Source organism: Carassius carassius, chromosome 5 (assembly GCF_963082965.1).
Source record: "Carassius carassius chromosome 5, fCarCar2.1, whole genome shotgun sequence".
NCBI classification, from domain to species: Eukaryota; Metazoa; Chordata; class Actinopteri; order Cypriniformes; family Cyprinidae; genus Carassius; species Carassius carassius.
The window spans coordinates 12,791,735-12,811,936 of record NC_081759.1 but is presented as its reverse complement, the minus strand read 5'-3'; the positions used below and the strand labels follow the sequence as shown (position 1 = coordinate 12,811,936).

Genomic DNA, 20,202 nt, shown 5'->3' with positions numbered 1-20,202 from the left:
CTCTGACTGCTTTTGGTTTGGAGAGAAATTCATATAACAATTTCAGCTACTATACACTGATGTATACAACATGTTGAAGATTAATGGAGTTTTAACAAGAACTTTTCCAGTGTGCAGAGGTGTTCGACAAGACTGCAGCCTTTCTGGACTTTTATATACCTTGTCCATAGAGCCCTTGCTGAGACTTTTGAGAAAAAAATCTACATGGCATTTTAGTTCTTAATCCTGATATCTCAGAAGTAACTAAAGTAAGCCTTACAGCTTACGCGGATGACATCACCGTGATAATAAGATCTCAAGAAGATATTGAGCACTTGAACATGAGCATTGACCTGTATCAGAAAGCGTCTTCAGCACAGGTGAACTGGAATAAAACTAATGCACTACTTCTGGGCCATTGGCAAGAAGAGAGTCCACCTCATCTTCCTCAAATGTGTCAGTGGAAAACAGATGGTTTTAAAATTATTGGAGTCTTCTTTGGTACTGATCAATATATGACAAAGAACTGGAATGGAATAACAGAAAAAGTGTTGGGGAAACTTCAGAAATGGAAGTGATTCAACCTCAGCTGTCCTATAGAGGAAGGGTATTAGTTTTTAATAATTTGGCTGCTTCGATGTTGTGGCATCGTCTGTCCGTTTTAGACCCTCCAACAGACCTTTTACAACTTCTCCAGAAACACTTTGTGGATTTCTTTTGGGGAGGACATCACTGGCTGAATTCAGGAGTCTTGTGTTTGCCAGTATTTGAGGGCGGTCAAAGCCTTATCCATCTACTCTCAAAAGTTAAGGCAATGAGATTACAAATAGCTCAAAGACTGCTTTATGATCGAAACCCTCAGCCATGGATTATGTTCAGTTTAAGTCGTGGCCTGGTGGTTAGAGAATCGGACTCCCAATCGAAGGGTTGTGCGTTCGAGTCCCGGGCCGGCAGGAATTGTGGGTGGGGGGAGTGCATGTACAGTTCTCTCACCACCCTCAATACCACGACTGAGGTGCCCTTGAGCAAGGCACCGAACCCCCAACTGCTCCCTGGGCGCCGCAGCATAAATGGCTGCCCACTGCTCCGGGTGTGTGTTCACAGTGTGTGTGTGTGTGTGTGTGTGTGTGTGTTCACTGCTCTGTGTGTGTGCACTTCGGATGGGTTAAATGCAGAGCACAAATTCTGAGTATGGGTCACCATACTTGGCCGAATGTCACTTCACTTTTTTTTTTTAATTTTTTTTTAGCCATTTTACGGAACACTGGTGGGAAGAGGACTTGACAGACAATTATTTCTGATGTCAAATGAAATGTTTAAAAATGTATCTTTTACTAGTTTCTATAAGAATGTTCTAAGTGTCTGGAATCAAATTAAAACAGACAGAGAAGAGCATTTTGGCCTTGACGAACCACTTTTTTATAATTCATGGTTTTGCCAAAAAGATATGTCAGATACCGTAATTAAGAATTTTGTTTCAGCAGGTATTTTAAAAGTAGAAGATTTAATTGATTTAGAAGAAAGAAAATGGAATTCTGTACAAGAAATTTGTAGACAAGTTGGGGGAAAATCTAAGAGAATTGTTGGAAACATCTTAAACAAGCTGAAAGAATCCTTTCCAGTGTTACTTAGACAGTTTATTGAAAGGTTTTTGTCTACTGGGTTAAAGCAATGCCTCTTTCCTGAGGTGTTTATTACTCCACATAGTTATCAAGATAATAAAGAAGAAAGACCGCTCCTTTCCTTTCGAAAGCTAGAACATGAATCATTTCTGGAAATAAATAAAAGACAATTGTATATTGTATGTGTTAAAGTTACATTTTCTAAACAACTAATAGAGAAGAAAGATATAAAATGGAGAAGTTTCTTATCTGTATCTCAAGAACAGTCACCTTCTTGGCGGTTGTTTTATAAAAGTCGTTTACCTAAGCGGTCAGGAGACCTTCAGTGGCGTATTTTGCACTGTGCAATGCCAACAAAAACCTTTCTGTTTAAATGTAATCCTGATATATTACCAGTTTGTAGTTTTTGCAATGTATTAGAAACTGTGTTTCATACTTTTTGCGAATGTCAAAGACTGTGTGCTGTCTTTAATTTTTTAGAGGGTATGTTATCAAGTCTTGGTTGGGTTTTTTCAAAAACACTATTTATTTTTGGGTGTAAATATTCACTTTCTCAAAGAGAAAATTGTACTCTCTCAAATTTTTTGATTGGTCAAGCAAAATCAGGGTTTTTTCTATGTTGAAAAGTTTATGGCGGCCGCCAAAAAGATTTTTTGTCCCGCCAAAGCCATATTTGATCTGTAATTGGGTTTTGTGAGTGAAGCAGGCTACTGACGGAGTAACGGAGAGAACGAGCACACTGCTCCACCCACGCGCGCACACTCTCCGTCTTCAGTTCTGTCTTTGCTCTCTCCCTCGCATCAAAATCAACTGATCATAATGGTCGGAAGACCGAATACATGTTTCACGTGGTGCATTCGGAAAATATTTTTGCTGAATTACCGCTGGGTGTGAATTGCAGTCAAAACAAAATTTGCCTTATCTTTTCTTACAACTTATGACAAGCATTCCACACATGCAGCTGACATAACTTTAAATAAACGCAAAAAAATATATATATATATATCCAGTTATGAAGTGTTTTTTGTATGTGTGTGTGTGTGTGTTGACAAATCTTTCGCAATATCCTAACAGACAGGATTCCCACACAACACGTCCGCTAAAGTCCGATTCATGACCTAATGACTCCTTTGAGCCGATTCATTATAATGAATGGTTAAAGCCAGAGTCACCAACCCGTCGATCGCGGTCGACAAGTCGATCTTGGAAGCATTTTAAGTCAATCGCGAAGATTTTTCAAAATCTGAGAAAAAAATATATATATTTGTATTTATTATTATTTATTAATTTAAAATGCACCATGTGTGAGCCTATTGTGTGTAGTAAATTGTGTCTAGGGGACGGAGAGGGGTATATCTGTCCAATCAAATAGCCTATAGTTTACATATAATGTCTGTAAAACAACCGCTTTCTTTATACTTTTGCCTGGCACCGCAGCGCGAGCCTCCGCTGACTGCGCGCGCACCTCACAAAACAGACTTATTTATACTTGACGCAACTGTTTTAGAATGAAAACCAAACCATACAACTGATTTAGACGCGGGTGCCGGTGTGATGAGATGTATCGGGCATGATTGTTTTATGCCTGTAATTGATTGATTATTGAGGTAATGGGGTGGCACGGTTCGCTGAAAAAAAAAATAAATAAAAAAAGTTCGGTTCAACCACACACGGTTCGGCACGCGCTTCAACTTAAATCTGACAAAGCATCTGTAATATAATCTGTAATATAATATGGCTTGCTATAAATGGCACGTAAAAAACAGGGTTCAGCTAATAAATGTTTCTAAATAAACGCGCGCACATATAAGCTCTCTCTGAAGTATTGTGTTTAAATGGACAAATTCACACAAAAATCATGTCAAAATGCCTGTTTTGGTAAGTATTCTACAGCAGACATAGCCAGCTGAACGTAGGCCACTGTATCAGTGCATTCTCTTAAAGTGACAGTCTTTATATTAATAGAACAGCAACAACAAAGAAATCACTCACTGCTCCTGATTAAAAAGCTTCTGTAACTTTAATAAAGAACAATCTTTAATTTATACAGTCAAATATGCGATGCTATTTTACACTTGATTACATTATTCAATTTCTGTAGCTAAAAATGAATGTAGGTCTGTAATTTGTGTGAAAATATTTTTGAAGAATTGAAAGGATGACTGTTGTCATAATATTTTGTATGCTAGTTGCAATAACCTGAGTATTTCTATTTTGAAGTGTTTGAAATATGTTTTAAAAGGGAAAGTGAAACAGTACATTATTGGCTTAGGCCTGTAATTGACTGATTATTGTGTTTATATACGAGTAATAAGCCTTTGGAAATACTTAATGTTATATTACTGTTAAAAATGTTTAATTATAGTTGGGAGTTTGTATAGTTATATACTATTTGTATAGTTAAATAATTTGCTAGTGACTAACAGGCAACAAGAATGTCAGAGTAGAACTTACATTGTGGCCTTTTTTTTAATAATTTTTTTGCAAGTGGTAGATCTTGGTTTACATTTGGACTTTGGATGTGATCTTAGGCTCGAAAAGGTTGGTGACCACTGGTCTGACCGTCAGTGTCTGAATCAGTGTAACAAATCATTACTTCTTAGAAGAACATACACATCTGTAATGAGAAAGTAAGTGTGCTTACCCCATTTAGCAAAAGTGTTTAGTAAAATTTAGCATTAATAAATAGGCCTATGACAATGTGTAGTAAATAACCTATAAAATTATTTAAAGTTAGACTGGAGTGAGATGAAACTAGATCAAAGCACAAAGCAAGATGTTGCTAGCTAGCTGCTAATTTTCTTAAATTTTATATGGTAAAAAAATTACACTATTACACCTTTTAATGCTACGTTTTTAATGCTTCTTTTTAATTGATATGATTATACTAAAATAATTATCTGCTCTATCAAAAAAGGATTTTATCTTTCTAAACTATGAAAGCCAGTCGTGGAAAAATCACAGCTTTTTTTGCAAAGAGGGCAAGAAAGGATGACAGTGATCATTTTTTCATTAATAAATAGGATAAGAAAAAAAATCACAAACTGTTTCTTTGTATTTATTTTAAATGTAACATTTATTGTCAATATTGGGATCATGTGGGTACTAGGGTACTCTTTGCTGTGTGTGGATGACCATGTCGGTCAGCCACACACCGAAGACCAATTTTGACCCAGGAAAAACCCTGAAAATTATCTATTTGGAAGTCATATAAAATTGAAAATGAAGGAAGAACTGTTAATATATTAGCCTTGATTAAAGCTTTGGTTAAATCTAGAATTAAATTAGAATATGAATATTATAAAATGAATGATGATATGTTAAGTTTTGGAATGAAGTGGTGCTTAAGCACAAATTTGTTTTCTTTGGAGGATAGAGAGTTACTTTTCCGTGGTAGTAATGGGAAAGGTGTAAAGTTTTATTAAACACCTTTTTTGTTTAATGTTACAATGTCAAATAAAAAGGTGTTTTAAAGGTCAAAAGTCTCTCTCTCTCTCTCTCGCGCTTTCTCGCGCGTGCACGCTCTCTCTCTCTTTGTTGAAAGTGTACTAAAAATAAACGGTGGCTTATGCACTCCTTTCAAGGTCTGTAGGGGTATAAGACAAGGTTGCTCATTGTCTGGAATGTTATATTCACTTGCTATAGAACCCTTGTTGCAACAACTAAGAGAAAAAGTTTGTGGTTTGAATTGACCTGTTTGTAAAAACAATATAATTTTGTCTGCTTATTCTGATGATGTGGTGGTTTTAATTAATGGCCAAAATGATATACATGTGTTAATGGAAGTTTTAGAGGATTTTAAAGCTTTATCATCAGCAAAAATTAATTGGAATAAGAGTGAGGCGATTTTAATTGGAAACTGGTCAAAAAGGAAACCAAAATTGCCTGATGGCCTGAATTGGGGAACAGGTGGTTTTAAGTATTTGGGAGTGTACTTAGGAGATGAAACATTCCTTCAGAAAAATTGGGAAGGGGTGTTGATAAGGTAAAAGGAAAGCTTGAAAATGGAAATGGCTAATACCAAAGATGTCATATAAAGGGAGAGTATTAATTTTGAATAATTTAGTAGCCTCCAGTCTTTGGCATAGGCTGGCTTGTCTGGATCCTCCTTCACAAATTTTAGTTGAAATTCAGGGCATCATGGTAAATTTTTTCTGGGACAACTTGCATTGGGTGCAACAGGGTGTGTTGTTTTTACCTAAGGAGGAAGGTGGCCATGGTTTGGTACAACTGAAAAGTAGAATAGCAGCGTTTCGTTTGCAATTCTTACAAAGATTTTTGTATGGATCTTTAGAAAATGGATGGCTGGTTGTTGCATGCTCCATCTTACACAGCGTTATAGGGGTGGGGTTGGATAAATCCTTGTTTTTAATGGATCCTCTCAAATTGAATGTGAGCAAATTGCCAGTGTTTTATGAAAATATGTTTAAAGTTTGGAATCTTTTCAATTTAAGGAGGAATGAGATGACTCCTATCCACTGGCTTTTGGAAGAGCCTTTAATAAATGGAGCTCGTTTTGATTTAACGAAGGACAATTCATCCTTTCATGGACTAAATGCGCTATTGTTGGATTCACAAATCTTTACTTTGGGACTTTTGATTCACATTGCCAGGGTGGACTTTAAAAATACAGAAGAAGTGGCTTCCTGCTTAAAGATCAAGTCTATGCGGACTGTTGAACGGATGCTAATGAGTTGGAAGTCACTGGTCAATGATGAAGAAAAAAGACTGTTATTGGACACTAATGGAATAACAAATGCTCCCATTTTACAAGACTGTTTCCCTCTTTTTACGTTGTTTCCCAAATTAGAGGGTTGTAAGGGACCTTTTCTGGATGGTTGAAATTGTTTGTGTTTGGACTTTTTGACAGCAACTGGTAAGGCTTTTTAAAGTTTTCAATAAAAAGGTTTTGAAAACTTTTTTCTCTCTCTCTCTCTCTCTCGCGGGCGCGCTCTCTCACTCTCGCGCTCGCTCTCTCTCGCGCGCGCTCGCTCTCTCTCTCTCTCTCTCTCGCGCGCGCTCTCTCTCTCTCGCGCGCGCGCTCTCTCTCTCGCGGGCGCGCGCTCTCTCTCGCGGGCGCGCGCTCTCTCGCGTTATAATTAAAAATACAGAAGATGTGCAATGTTTAGAAGAAAGCTTAGAAATGTATGGCAAACTTTCTTCTGCCAAACTTAACTGGGAAAAAACAGAAGCCTTATGGTTTGGATCCAAAAGTAATTATATTTTTAACTTACCTAAACTTCCAAAAAATATTAAATGGAATAAAACAGGTTTTAAATATTTAGGTGTATTTTTAGGTAACGATGACTTTGAAAAGAAAAATTGGGAGGGATTAGTAGATAGGGTCAGCGCCAAGTTGTCTAAATGGAAATGGTTGCTACCCCAGCTTTCGTATAGGGCACAGTTACTCATTGCGCGGCTCGCGAGCCGCATGCGGCTCGTCAAGCAATAACTGGCGGCTCGCATAGTAGCTTATAGTATCACACTGCCACTTTGCCTTCAGAGCATGTGAGGCGGGAGCGAGCGGGGACCGCGAGCGGGCGGATCTTGGACAGAGCGCAGAGCGGCAATTTCAAAAGGATGGTGGACGGAGCATCGCATTTCCCGCTCCAATTTCGCTCTGCTCACACCACGAGTCTGAAGCATGCTCATTCAAGCCTGACCCTGAATCCATTAGTCTTGCACAGTCATCAACAGTAGACTATTTTCAAGCAAAACTCGGCTCAATAATGGAGTTCAAAAAGTAAAATGAAAATTCATACAGGTGTAGCCTATCAATTTAAGTCGCTCCGGAGTTGCCTATAAGGCGCATCAGTCAAAAAATGCGCCATGAACAAGAAAAAACATATAGGCCTAGCCTCAAACTGGACTATAAGTCGCATTTATTTAGAAATGTATATAAAAAAAATAAAAAATGTTATGGACAGGACAGTTCTCAGTTACGGACGTGAGCGCTCTGACAGCGGCACTAAGACTGCTTTAAAACTTTCACGGAGACCTCAAACAGAAAGCACAAAGCCTGTCTTTAAATTTAATTTCATTTTGTATTAATTGTATCTTAATTTTAATCAAGGTTTCATCAACCAATTTTCTGGATTTAATAAGAAGTAAATAGAAAATAGATAACCACGATACGAAGGAGCCGGTGTGAACTTGGGAGTTTGTCTCATAAATGAACCGAAACTCAGCGTATAGCCTACTTGCCTCACAGACCCGACACATAGGCTATATAATAAAGCTTGAAATGTCTACTTTTAAACAAAACAATTCAAAATGAAAGAAAACAGACTGCTCACCTTCCCTAATGAAATAGTCTTCTTTCAGGCGCGTTCACTACTGCGAAGATCATGAGTCAGCATCTTTCTAGCCGACAGACATAAAAAAAAATTTAATGTCTTCTGCTATATTTTACATATTCATAATCATTAATTTTGCCGGTTCGTTGTGACAGCTTTTAGGTGCCCTTAAATGTTACATGAATGCATCAGCACTGAAAACAGAGATTTTTTTTTTCTTTTGGGGGCATTTTGTTTGTGTTCAGACTTTCTCATTTGCCTGCACGAGGACGCTGTTATTAATAAAGTTGCGAGTAAGCCTACACATTGGATTCACGTTTATTATAATAGGCTATTTAAAAAAATACCCCAGTTTTTATGCCAGTTGTATCATTTTTTTTTTTTTTTTTTTGTATTTATCCGCCACACACCTTGAAGGCCGGTCCGTGAAAATATTGTCTGATATTAAACCGGTCCATGGCGTTTTGGAGGAGCTGAAGGGTGAGTTTGAATCCAGATTCAGTGATGTGACTGAACATAAGGAGATTTTCAATTTTATTGAAAACCCCTTCCATGTGGATGTGTCCTCCCTAACGCCAACCATCACACAGCTCTGCCCTGGTAATCGTGCTGCTCTGGAGAGTGAAATAATTGAGCTGCAAACAAATAACATTCTCCAAGTTGAACTCAGAGCAGGTGTTGGCCACTTCTGGAGTTTGGTTTCTGAAGCAGACTTTCCCACTTTGAAACCACTTGCACAGAAAGTGATGTCTTTCTTCATGATAACATACACTTGTGAGTCAACATTTTCGACCATGAACACTATCAAGAGGAAACAGAGAAACCGACTGACCCATGCTCATCTTGAATGTCTCACTGTGATTGCAACAACAAACTACAAATACAACATTAACCCTTAAGGGTATTTTTGGGGCCTGGAGAAGTTTTGTCATGCCCTGACATTTGTGCTTTTTTCAGTTTCTTATAAATATCTGAATGGGTAAAGTCTAATCTCACTGTAAACAGCACAAACTGGGCTATAATAATATGTAAAATGCATGTATGTACATGATTGTGTTTTTGAGAAAAAAAATATTATGCGTGGTTAGTGAAAAACTAAAAATGTTAAAACACTTGAAAAAGGCAAAAAAACATACATAACATTGGTTCCCGGGACTTTTGAGAACTGGAGCTTGTAGCCAAGAATTTTTTTTTTTCTAAATTATGTGAAAATCATCTTGTTTACTCACTTACAGAAAACAATATATTGATTTACATTTTCTAAGACACTTTTTGTTGGTAAAAGTCATATGCGAGTAGGCGTCAACTATCATGAATATCATTGTGATTTACACCTGAGAAGACAAAGGCCTGCATAATGAGCTGCATGAGCCATTCATTCATCTGTGCCACTGAGAGGAAGGAGTTACAAGAAAGAATGTGAGAACAAAATAAATCTATATAATTTTATGTTTGTAGTTTATTTAGAATATATTTAATTATCCCACAACATACTTTAATATCCACTTGGGGGAGCAGTTAAACAGTTTATCAGGAACAATCAAAGCTGACTTTCAAACTAATTTTTTGGCATCAATACTCCAGTCACACAATCCTTCAGAAATCCTTTTAACAATCTTATTTTCTACAAAAAAACATTTATTGTTGTTATTATTATCTAGAGCTGAAACAACGAATCGATTTAATCGATAAAAATCGATTATTAAAATAGTTGTCAACTAATTTAGTCATCGATTCGTTGCTAAATAACTTTTATTTGCCGTAAGCGGCTCATTTCGTGCATATTTCAAATCTGCGGTGACCAAAGTACGGCAGTAATGAGCCACCGAAGGTTTTACTCAGCCAGTACAGCAGGAGAAGTAGCGAATAGCCAATAGCTGGCCTCGTTTTATGTCACGTGCTTCCCGAACAGCGTCTCTGCAGCATTTAGCGGGATGTGGGAGACTGGGAGTACTTTTCTTTGAGCCTTCAAAAAAGAAGAGTAACCTGTAAACTCTGCACTACTGAACTGTTTAAGGGGACGTTCACATATCGCGTCTTTTGCGCGCTCAAGTTCGTTATTTCCAACACCGCACCGCATCGAGTTAAAAACATCTCAACTTTTCAGAATGCTGCAAGCGCATCGCGGGTCATGTGACAACTAACCAATCAGCTTCATCCTTTCCCGTAACAACGTTAAAAGCTCAGTCAAGATGAAAGGAACAGCTGATCATAGTTGTATATGGATTTCCGTTTTGAAATAAATTTAGTAGCAGAGCTACTGCAAGCGATTTTTTGAGCTGCAAATCCATTTATCCTTTGCTGAAATTTCCGCGTCTTCAAGGAGAGAGCACGTCATGGTTGCTTATCAAAGGCAGACGCCTCAGGGGCGCTTCTGCGCGAGCGCTTTGGAAAGGAGGAGAAAGCGGCGCGCCTAGCGTTTTCCACGCGTTTTTAGGCACGATATGTGAACGGCCCCTAAGACTTTTATTTGTGCAGATTCTCCAGTACAATGTTGTTTGCAAATGTTTAGTCGTAAAAGCTGATAACATTGCTTTTTAACAGTTAACATTAAAAGCTTTACAAACATGTTCTGTGATCAGTTTGTAGTTTACCAGTTCAAAATTCAGTCGTGCAGCCTAATTATGACTGAATGAGAGAGGTAAATGTTTAAAGATATTTGAAATGCACTTTTTTTCTAAGTATTCACTGCTCTTTTTCACACAGCAGGTTTTTTGTGTGTGACTGTCCAATTTTTTTTTCTGGACAACCTTCTGATGGATTTTACTTTAAATTGTGAGTTCCATTCAGGTTTCATGCCACTGGCACTTTATTCGAAGGATTGTTTACAATTTCACAGCAAAAGCTATAAAGCTGTTTCCCAGTAAATAATAAAATACAATGCACTGCAATTTTATTCTGTTTTATCCTTATTCTTCGTGAAAATATGTTCTGAAAGATTCCTTAATAAGCTTCGTTCGGGATGTTAAACTACTTTAGGAGCTCTAAGGACTGCCATGGTGAAAACATTATTTTAAATCTCCTTGTGAAATTTGCTAGAGTATGGGTCAGTGTTCTGATTGCAGAAGAGTTCGACAAAGGATTACTAACACAATAAAACAACTCCAGGTATATTTTTGATTAGGATATAACAGTGCAAAATGGTTAAAATCTCTTAAAAATCTATGCTGAAGGATAAAGACCATTTATTAATAATTTACTTGGGGAAAAAATGGAAAAAACTAAAATATAAGTACATAAACCGATTAATCGATTAATCAAAAAAATAATCGACAGATTAATCGATTATCAAAATAATCGTTAGTTGCAGCCCTATTATTATCATTATTATTATTATTATTATTAATGTTGAAAAGAGCTGAGATTTTTTTTTTGTTTTTTTAGGGGGAATAAAATGAAAGAACAGCATTGTTTTAACAGCATTTGTTAGCCTACAGTTATTTATTTGTTACATTTATATTATTTACATGAAGCTTTTGAATGGTATAGTATTGTATATTGTTATTGAAACTTCATAATGTTTCACTTGATTATATATCTAGTCAGGAATTTTAGTTTGGAAAAAGTCTAACTAGTAAAATGTTTACACGTTATGTGAAAACTAGTACAAGTATATAAATAAATAAAAAGAGACTTACTCACGTTTATGATCTCTGCTGAATAAAGTGCTTCATTCTTTTTTTTCTGAGGAAATCCATTTCTCAAATCCTCAACCACATCACATCTTTTTGGGGTGAATTATGTCTTATTCCTCTCATCCGTGAAGCAAACAGTAAAATAAAAACTTCAATAGTCTGGCTGCTTTTTCTTCTGTTATGGGCGTATTCAAGCCGTGCGCTTCAGTTTGAATCTGAATAGCGCGTTCAGCGCGGGGGCGTGGTCACATTAGATATAATGAAGGGAGACATGAAAAACAGACATCGCGTTGTTTTCATATGGATTACTTTATCACAGAATATCTGTTTAGTTTAAAAGTAGACATGTCAAGCTTTCTATAGATATCTCTCTCATGTCTCTTCGTTGAGTATTTACGGAGTTACAGTTCATTTTAATGACGTGTTTGTAAATAAAGATCAGCGCAGACAAAGGCTGCAGACAGCACACCTTGTTTGTTATCTTTATTTTATGAGTGCACAAAGTTTTGTTGTTGTTATGTCTGTATCCAAAAAAAAGTAGACCCTTTACAGATTCGATTGATGTATTGCTCTTATCTGTACGATTAAAACTGAAAGTGTAATTTAAGTTCTTTTCGGGGTTATCAGGAGAAAATGACTCAAAACGCGTATCCGCGTTAATCGACTTCAGAGGGTTAAAGCTGCAAGCAGCGATGAACGGGCCCTCGCACCCGGGCTCACCGGCAGCGAGTGGCTTTAGTAAATAGGTGAACGGTGAGAAATATGCATTTAAACTCATAAATATAAGTAGAATATATCAATGTTTATTCCATATATGTTCCAATCTTCCTGTTGCCAGCAGGTGGCACTATCATTATAATGGAATATTGGCCTTCAGATGTGTTCAGGGCTGCACTCTTATCGAACATGTGAAGTTTGGGGAAGATCAAACATTTTATGCCTGAGTTACAACAACTTCTCTTGCTGTGGCGAGACATCAAATTTTGTCATTTTTGCCATGGACACGCTCTTTAACAAAAACTCAAGATTGCCACAATTTAACATTACACAGGCCTTTAGATTAGACTGACCACAAAAATACATTGTCAAAAAATCTCTAGGAGTAGTTTGTCTCAGCGTAAAATATGTCACTTCCTGTTGCCAGCAGGTGGCGCTATGACTATAATTGAATATGGGCATGTAGATCTTTTAAGGGCAGAAGTCTTATCTAACATGCGAAGTTTGGGGCAGATTGGACATTGTATGTCTGAGTTACAGCAACTTCCTTTTTCATGGCGAAACATCGAAATTTGTCAGGCCGCCATGGACACTCCCTTTAACGAAATCTCAAGATCTTCCCAATTTAACATCGCAAAGGCCTTTAGATTTAACTGACCAAGTTTGATGCTGATCTGAATAAATCTCTAGGAGGAGTTCGTTAAAGTACAACCCGTGAAAATGCCAAAAACAACACCAATTTTGCAGAGAACATTCTAAATAACTGACTTCCTGTTTGGATTCGGATTTCGTACCAAGAGACTTTTTTGTAGGTATTGGTGTGTTACATGTGTATACCGATTTTTGTACATGTACGTGAAACATAGCTCGAGGCGCACTCCGTTGAAAGTGTGTAGGTGGCGCTATCGAGCCATTTTGCCACACCCGATGGAATATTGGCGTTCAGATCTGTTCAGGCCAGGAGTTTTATCACACATGTGAAGTTTGGGGAAGATCGGACATTTTATGCCTGAGTTATAACATCTTTTATTCCCATGGCGAGACTTTGAATTTTGTCACGGCGCCATGGACACGCCCCTTAACGAAAACTCAAGATCTTCACAATTTAACATTGCACAGGCCTTTAGATTATATTGACCATAAAAAAGACATTGATGTCAAAAAATTTCTAGTAGTCTGTCGAAGTGTAAAATATGTCACTTCCTGTTGCCTATAGGTGGCGCTATGACTATAACTGAATATGGGCATGTAAATATGTTCAGGTCAGGAGTCTTATTAAACATGTGAAGTTTTGGGCACATTGGACATTGTATGTCTGAGTCATAGCAACTTCATTTTTCATGGCGAATCATCGAAATTCGCCAGGCCGCCACGGACACGCCCTTTAACGAAAACTCAATCTTCGCAATTTAACATCGCAAAGGCCTTTAGATTAGGCATACCAAATTTGGTGTTGATCTGAATAAGTTTCTAGGAGGAGTTCGTTAAAATAAAACTCATGGAAATGGCAAAAATGACACAATTTGCTCATAATATTAAAAATAACTGACTTCCTGTTGGGTTTAGAATTTTGCTCTAAGAGACTTTTTTGTAGGTATTGGAGAGTTACATGTGTGTACCGATTTTCATACATGTACGTGAAACATAGCTCGAGGCGCACATCGTTGAACATGTATAGGTGGCGCTGTCGAGCCATTTTGCCACACCCACTTCTGAAACCCATATCAGATGTACATTTTCGCCAGTTCTGAGGTGTGTGCAAAGTTTCATGACTTTTTGAGTATGTTTAGGCCCTCAAAAATGCGATTCATCCTGGAGAAGAAGAATAATAATAATAATAATAATAAACGGAGCAATTCCAAGAGGGTCCTCACACCATCGGTGCTCGGGCCCTAATAATAAACGGAGCAATTCCAAGAGGGTCCTCACACCATCGGTGCTCGGGCCCTAATAAACAAAGCAGATACAAGAGGGTCCTCGCACCTCGGTGCTCGGGCCCTAATGAAGAAAGTCAAGGACATGCATGCCAGCTTTCGCTCATCCCACTATTAAAGTAAATCTGGTCTTAAACGAAAATGTATTGGCCGTGTTATTTCTTTTTTGTGGGATGTCCAATTTATATGTAGAAATGCACATTTGCAAAGGTGACTTAGTATGTTGTCGTAAAAGTGGCTCGCCTTTTGATTTTGCTCTGCCAATGTGGCTCTTGTGAAAAAAATAGTGAGGATCACTGGTATAGGGGAAGAGTTCTGATCGCCAACAATCTGATTGCTTCAACACTCTGGCATAAGTTCATGGTCCTCGACCCACCGATGGTTTTAATCAGAGAGATTCAAAAGATGCTGGTGGACTTTTTCTGGTCTGGACAACATTGGCTAAAGCCAGCGATGCTCTACCTGCCGGTGTATGAAGGTGGACAGGGACTCATCGACATAAAGGCGAGGCTGGCAACCTTTCGATTGATGGCAGTACAGCACCTCCTCTATCATCAGCCTCACGTGTGGATGGACATTGCGTGTGCCCTGCTTCTCAAGACCAGAAGAATGGGCTTGGACAGGCAACTGTTTTTAATGAATTTTAATGGAACTTCACTTGGAGGACTTACACCCTTTTATAGTAATATATTGGAGCTGAGGCAGACTTTTAATTTTTCCAGAGAATGGGGGAGTCCTGATGCCTGGATCCTAGAAGAGCCCTTATTTTTTAATGATCTTTTACATACTGCTTGTTTGTCCTCTGATGCCATCAGAGTCGCAGGGATATCAAAGGTATCCGATCTCAGAAGAGGATGTGAATGGATGGAGGCAAAGGAACTGGCTGATATGGTGGGCTTTAGATCTGTAAGGACCACCCAACGGATGTTTGACGAACTAGAGTCTGCACTCCCAATAGCAGCAAGAGACCTTTTAAATGTTACGGCTCCAAAAACCCGTAAAGAGCCGTATGGTTTCCCTGATTTTAAAATTTCCCTAAAGGATGAAGATTGGGAGGAAACCCCTGGAAACACAGTGACCATGAAAATCCCCGAGTTGGTTTGTTTTAGAACGCTTACCAGGAAAACCCTTTACAGAGTGTGTGTTAAAAACTGCAACTATAACATTTTTAAAGACTTCAAAGAAACAAAATGGACTTCAGTGTTGGAGTCAAGACTCTTCCCAGAGAGGAAGCTGGAGGTCCCTGTACAAAAGACCCATTGAGAAGAGAATAGGAGATCTTCAATGGAGAATTGTATATGGGATATTAGCTACGAACAGACACATAGCACGGTTAGATCCTTTAGTTGGGGAGGGATGTCCTTTCTGTGGTGAGTCTGAAAGTATTTTATATGTTTTTATGCAATGTTCTCGTTTAAAAAATAATTTAGAATTTACTAAATGTTGGAGTATAAGACTGTGGGGTTGTCTTAGTTTTAATCTGTTCATTTATGGTCCAAAGTACTCTGTTGACACAAAGAAGAAAGTGATTATTTAAAATTTTTTGTATGGTTTAATCAAGCTTGCAATTTGGGTTACAAGGAAAAATAAAGTGGAAGCAAAGGGGGGTGAAACAGATCCTGTTTTTATGGTTAATTGTTTTATTAAAAAAAGACTAACGTTGGAATATGCTTTTTACAAACTTACTAATAATGTGATGTATTTTTATCATTTTTGGGGAGTTGATGGGTTTTTATGTGAATCTGATTGTTTTGAAGGATTTAAAATTAACATTTTTTGAGAAGGTTTGTAATTGAGTGTTTATGGTCTTTTATTGTTTATTTATTTATTTATTCATGTTTTTATAGCTTGGGAATGTATAAACTTGTGTGTTTCCCATAAAACAAAAAAAGCTATTTTGTAATGTATAAATAAAGGACATTCTAAAGTCAAAGTCTCTCTCTCTCGCGCGCGCGAGAATACATTTTGCTCCACAAATAGCAAAAACTACGACTTTATTCAGTGACGTAATGGCGTCATTGGTGATGATTTCCCTTGATTCAAGCCTTCGGTTTACCTGGGCTCATAAAATTAGCACAGAATCAGTTCAGAATCAATCACCAAAAGAATCAGTTTGGTTCAGACACTCTGTGTGTCAGTCTGCTTCACACCGAATCACAAATGCGCAGTATCATCAGCTCCTTGGTTCTCGAATCGGACACATCTGACAGAAACGGTTCTTGACTCTCATGAACCAGTCATTATCTGGCTCGGCTCGGTGTTCATCTTCAGTTCTCGCTTCACAGCAGTTCAGTCAGTGTATTGTTTGAGTAAATTAATTACTCCGGGAAATTGGTTTGTTTGAACTCAGAGGGAGTGTCAGCCACATTAAAAAAGAACTGGTTCAAAAAGATCCAGCTACATCGAATGATTCGTTCGCGAACCGGATATCACAAACTGCTTTGTTTTGAACTCTCTCACAACAGACACGGAAGAGAAGACAATGCTGAATAAAGTCGTAGTTTTTGCTATTTTTGGAGCAAAATGTATTTTCGATGCTCCAAAAAAAATTCTAACTGACCCTCTGATGTCACATGGACTACTTTGATGTTGTTTTTCTTACCTTTCTGGACATGGATAGCAGAACGTACACACAGTTTCAATGGAGGGACTGAGAGCTCTCGGACTAAATCTAAAATATCTTAAACTGTGTTCTGAAGATAAACGGAGGTCTCACTGGTTTGAAACGACATGAGGGTGAGTTATTAATTACATAATTTTGATTATTGGGTGAACTAACTAGGTAATGTGACAAACTGACCTATATACGCACGAGCGCTTTGTTCCCGCGGCTGTGTTCCCAGCAGGTAATCAGCGCCAGACGCGTCGGTGACTTAGGAAATCTTTCTTGTCTTTGCTTTGTGAATATATCTAAAGCCCAAATACTAGTGACGTAAATTACGTCCTCACGTTGGTTTTCACGTTCGAATTTCCAAGTGGTCTGCTGTAAGAAGAAAGTTATAAACGAAGCAACATTTCTCTCGTGTTTGGCATCAAAATCCACTATGAAGGGGAGTATTTTTTTGTTTAAAACCCAATACTTTTGATAGAATATACATTTAACTTTAATTAGGTGAAGTTTCAGATTGATTGTAGCATTCGCATGTTTTTTTACGATCCGCAAGTGACGTTGGTCAAAAGCAGAATCAGCCATTCAATTATATTGGCTTCCAAAACTTCTCCCAGTTTTCATCAATCCGAGCAGTATTTTTCAAAGTAATCATACAGAACGAAAGTTTAGAATCTCTAGATTACATTATTGGCATGATTTTGTCAAACATATAAATAAATACAATGGATGGTTAGGTATTTGTTTAGGACCAACTGTGCTTCTGGCTGCCTGCTAGGTCATTTGACCCGTATCTGGCAAGCTGATTGGCCGAATCTTACAAACATTTCAGCCCATGTGTGCTGTATTATTCTGCACAGAGTTGGTCAAATTGAATTATTTTCACAATTATTGAAATGTGAAAATAACAAAATGTCTGTAGTACTTGTAGGCTTACAAGTATATATTATATACAAGTGTATAATACTTTTTGAAATATAAATATCATATACTTAAAAATAAATACCGTAATTCCTCAAATAAAAGCCAGGGCCTTTATTTACCTGAACTGCTGAAGGTAACGGGCTTTTATTTGAAGCAGGCTTTTATTAGAGGCAGGCCTTTATTTCTAATTCCATCTGTTTGATAAGTAATTGTTTTAAATAACCCGCTTTAAATTAAAAGCGATAGCGTTCCAGTGGACAGAGATCAAAACATTAAAACAGAATCAGTTCAGAATCAATCACCAAAAGAACCATTTCAGTTCAGACGCGCTCTGTGTCAGTCTGCTGAATCCCGCATGCGCAGTATCATCAGCTCCTCGTTTCTCGAATCGGACGCGTCCGACAGAAACGGTTCTCGGTTCAGTGTACTGGTGATCCGAAAACCGATGCAACTGGTTCTTGACTCGAGAAGGAGAAACGCTCCGGCAGTGGGCGTGTACGTTCGTTATCTGGCTCTGCTGCTCAAATTTTCCACCGGCCTTTATTTGTCCGTGTTGAACACGCCCCCGGCCACTATAAGAGGCCCGGCGTTTATTTGACTACCGGTTTTTATTTGAGGAATTACAGTAAATATAATATACTTTTGATATCATATTTTTGAAAGGCTGATTATTTTGATTTCATATGGAAATATGAGTGGATTGATGCTCTCGGTTTTATTAATTAGTGGTTAATTAGAAATTTTTATAAAAAATTATATATACCTTTTAAAAAGGTCATATTAATCTTGTTGGGCTTTTAATTACCTACACTGTGGTGTTTGAATTATGCAAATAGACCAAGAAATGAGGAAGTTATGATATTTTGAAGTGTTTGATCAAGCGGAAGTGGTCACAGTTTTTCATTGTTTTACTGTTATAATTAGGTACAAAAATGACCCCTAATTTCCAAATTTAAAAATTCCATAACTTTCTTAATAATTATCCGATTTTAATCATATAAAACACATTTTAAAGGTAGTTTTATTATCTATCATATGGTTATGATTATATATTAATTTTCTAGGACTGATTTTTTTTGTCACATACCTAAACTAACCCTTTAAGAGATGGTCCTCACTGCAGAACACAAGATCCAGGGGGCGTGGAGGGGCTACTGTGGAATTTAATGAGGATAAAATACAGGTGAAGAGTGCCTAAGCAAATTTTCGCGACTTTTACAGGAGAAACGTGTGAAAATTCAGAGTGCGACCAGACATAACCTATGACCGTCGATTAGCACGAGCTCTATTCCGTCATATGTAAACATAAATTGGGCATCAAGACTATTGCACGCATCGCGTTTGTGCCTTTCATCCGACTTCTCACATGCTCCCATTGTTAAACCCCTATAGATATCCGTTTACCGGCTGCCCTCTAGTGTCAGCTTGGATTTGTTCAGGATGACGCAAAGAATAGATCAAAATAGTAAAGTTTAATAAACTGATAACATCTTGCAAAAGGTTCTAGCATTACCGATTAAGTGACTGTGCACATGCTTGACAGATAAACCGCGTAAGGACAGTGCTAAGGCTCATCACAGCCAACATGCCGGTTTATCAGGCTGCGAACGGTTCCTGGTTGAGGCATTTTCAGAGCTCTCTGGGCCATATTGGGTGACAGTGTCATTACTGACGTGGATCATAAAAAACGCAGCAGTCTTGTGCTTAAAACCTTCTTAAACTGTAAACGGAAAAATACAACTTTTACATTCCCTAGCTAATAAGCTAACTCTCGCCCCAGCCGTCAAGCAGCGCTGTAGCCACGCTAGCGGCACTACCAAAGCAAAAGTAGGCGGCTCAAAGGGACTAACCGACTCGGCTAATGAGCTGACCAGTTTAATTATAAAACAATTAAACGTTTCGACGACAACTCTGTGCATACACATATTACTCTTTAACCACAGTCGATAACATCAAAATTAACAAATCTGGCACTTAATTGTTAAACACAAGCATTTAGCTCTCGGATCTTGGAACCCCTCCCCTTCGCGTCGCACATGGCAGCCCTAGGATTCAGCTCACCTTCCCGGCCACACGGCCAAGTCGAACAATCCCAAGCTTGAAATCCGACATTAGAGGGGATGTCAGGTCTGAGATGAAATGTGAGAGGAAGTACGACGTTGTTAAGTTGGAAATCGGACCGGGCAAACCAACCCTGAATACAATTTTTAGTGTAATAGGGTCAGTGGTTGCCCGCGTCTTCCACACCCGCTTCCAAACCTCCGTGATGCACCGCTGAGAGGCGTTCTTCTTCTTCTTCTTCTGTATTTTTTTATTGGCAGTTTGCAATCAATGTGCATTACCGCCATCTACAGGGCTGAGGTGTGATCGCATAGGGATGTCATAAAAAAAAAAAAAAAAAAAGGAAAGCTTCAGCTGGCGCTGCGTGTTCAGCTCCTCCAGCTTCCACTCTTATATCTCCTCAACCTTGAAATAATAATATAAATT

General features: G+C 38.1%; 1 protein-coding gene across 1 annotated transcript in view; it reads right to left on the bottom strand.

Moving 5' to 3' along the window:
• Positions 1-19,990, bottom strand: part of LOC132140805 (zinc finger MYND domain-containing protein 19-like) — a 61,257-nt gene extending 41,267 nt beyond the window's left edge. The window contains exon 1 of the mRNA XM_059549798.1: positions 19,777-19,990. Coding sequence (XP_059405781.1) covers positions 19,777-19,827 — 51 coding nt within the window. The 5' untranslated portion in view covers positions 19,828-19,990. The remainder of the gene's footprint in view (positions 1-19,776) is intronic.
• Between the last annotated feature and the right edge of the window lie 212 nt (positions 19,991-20,202).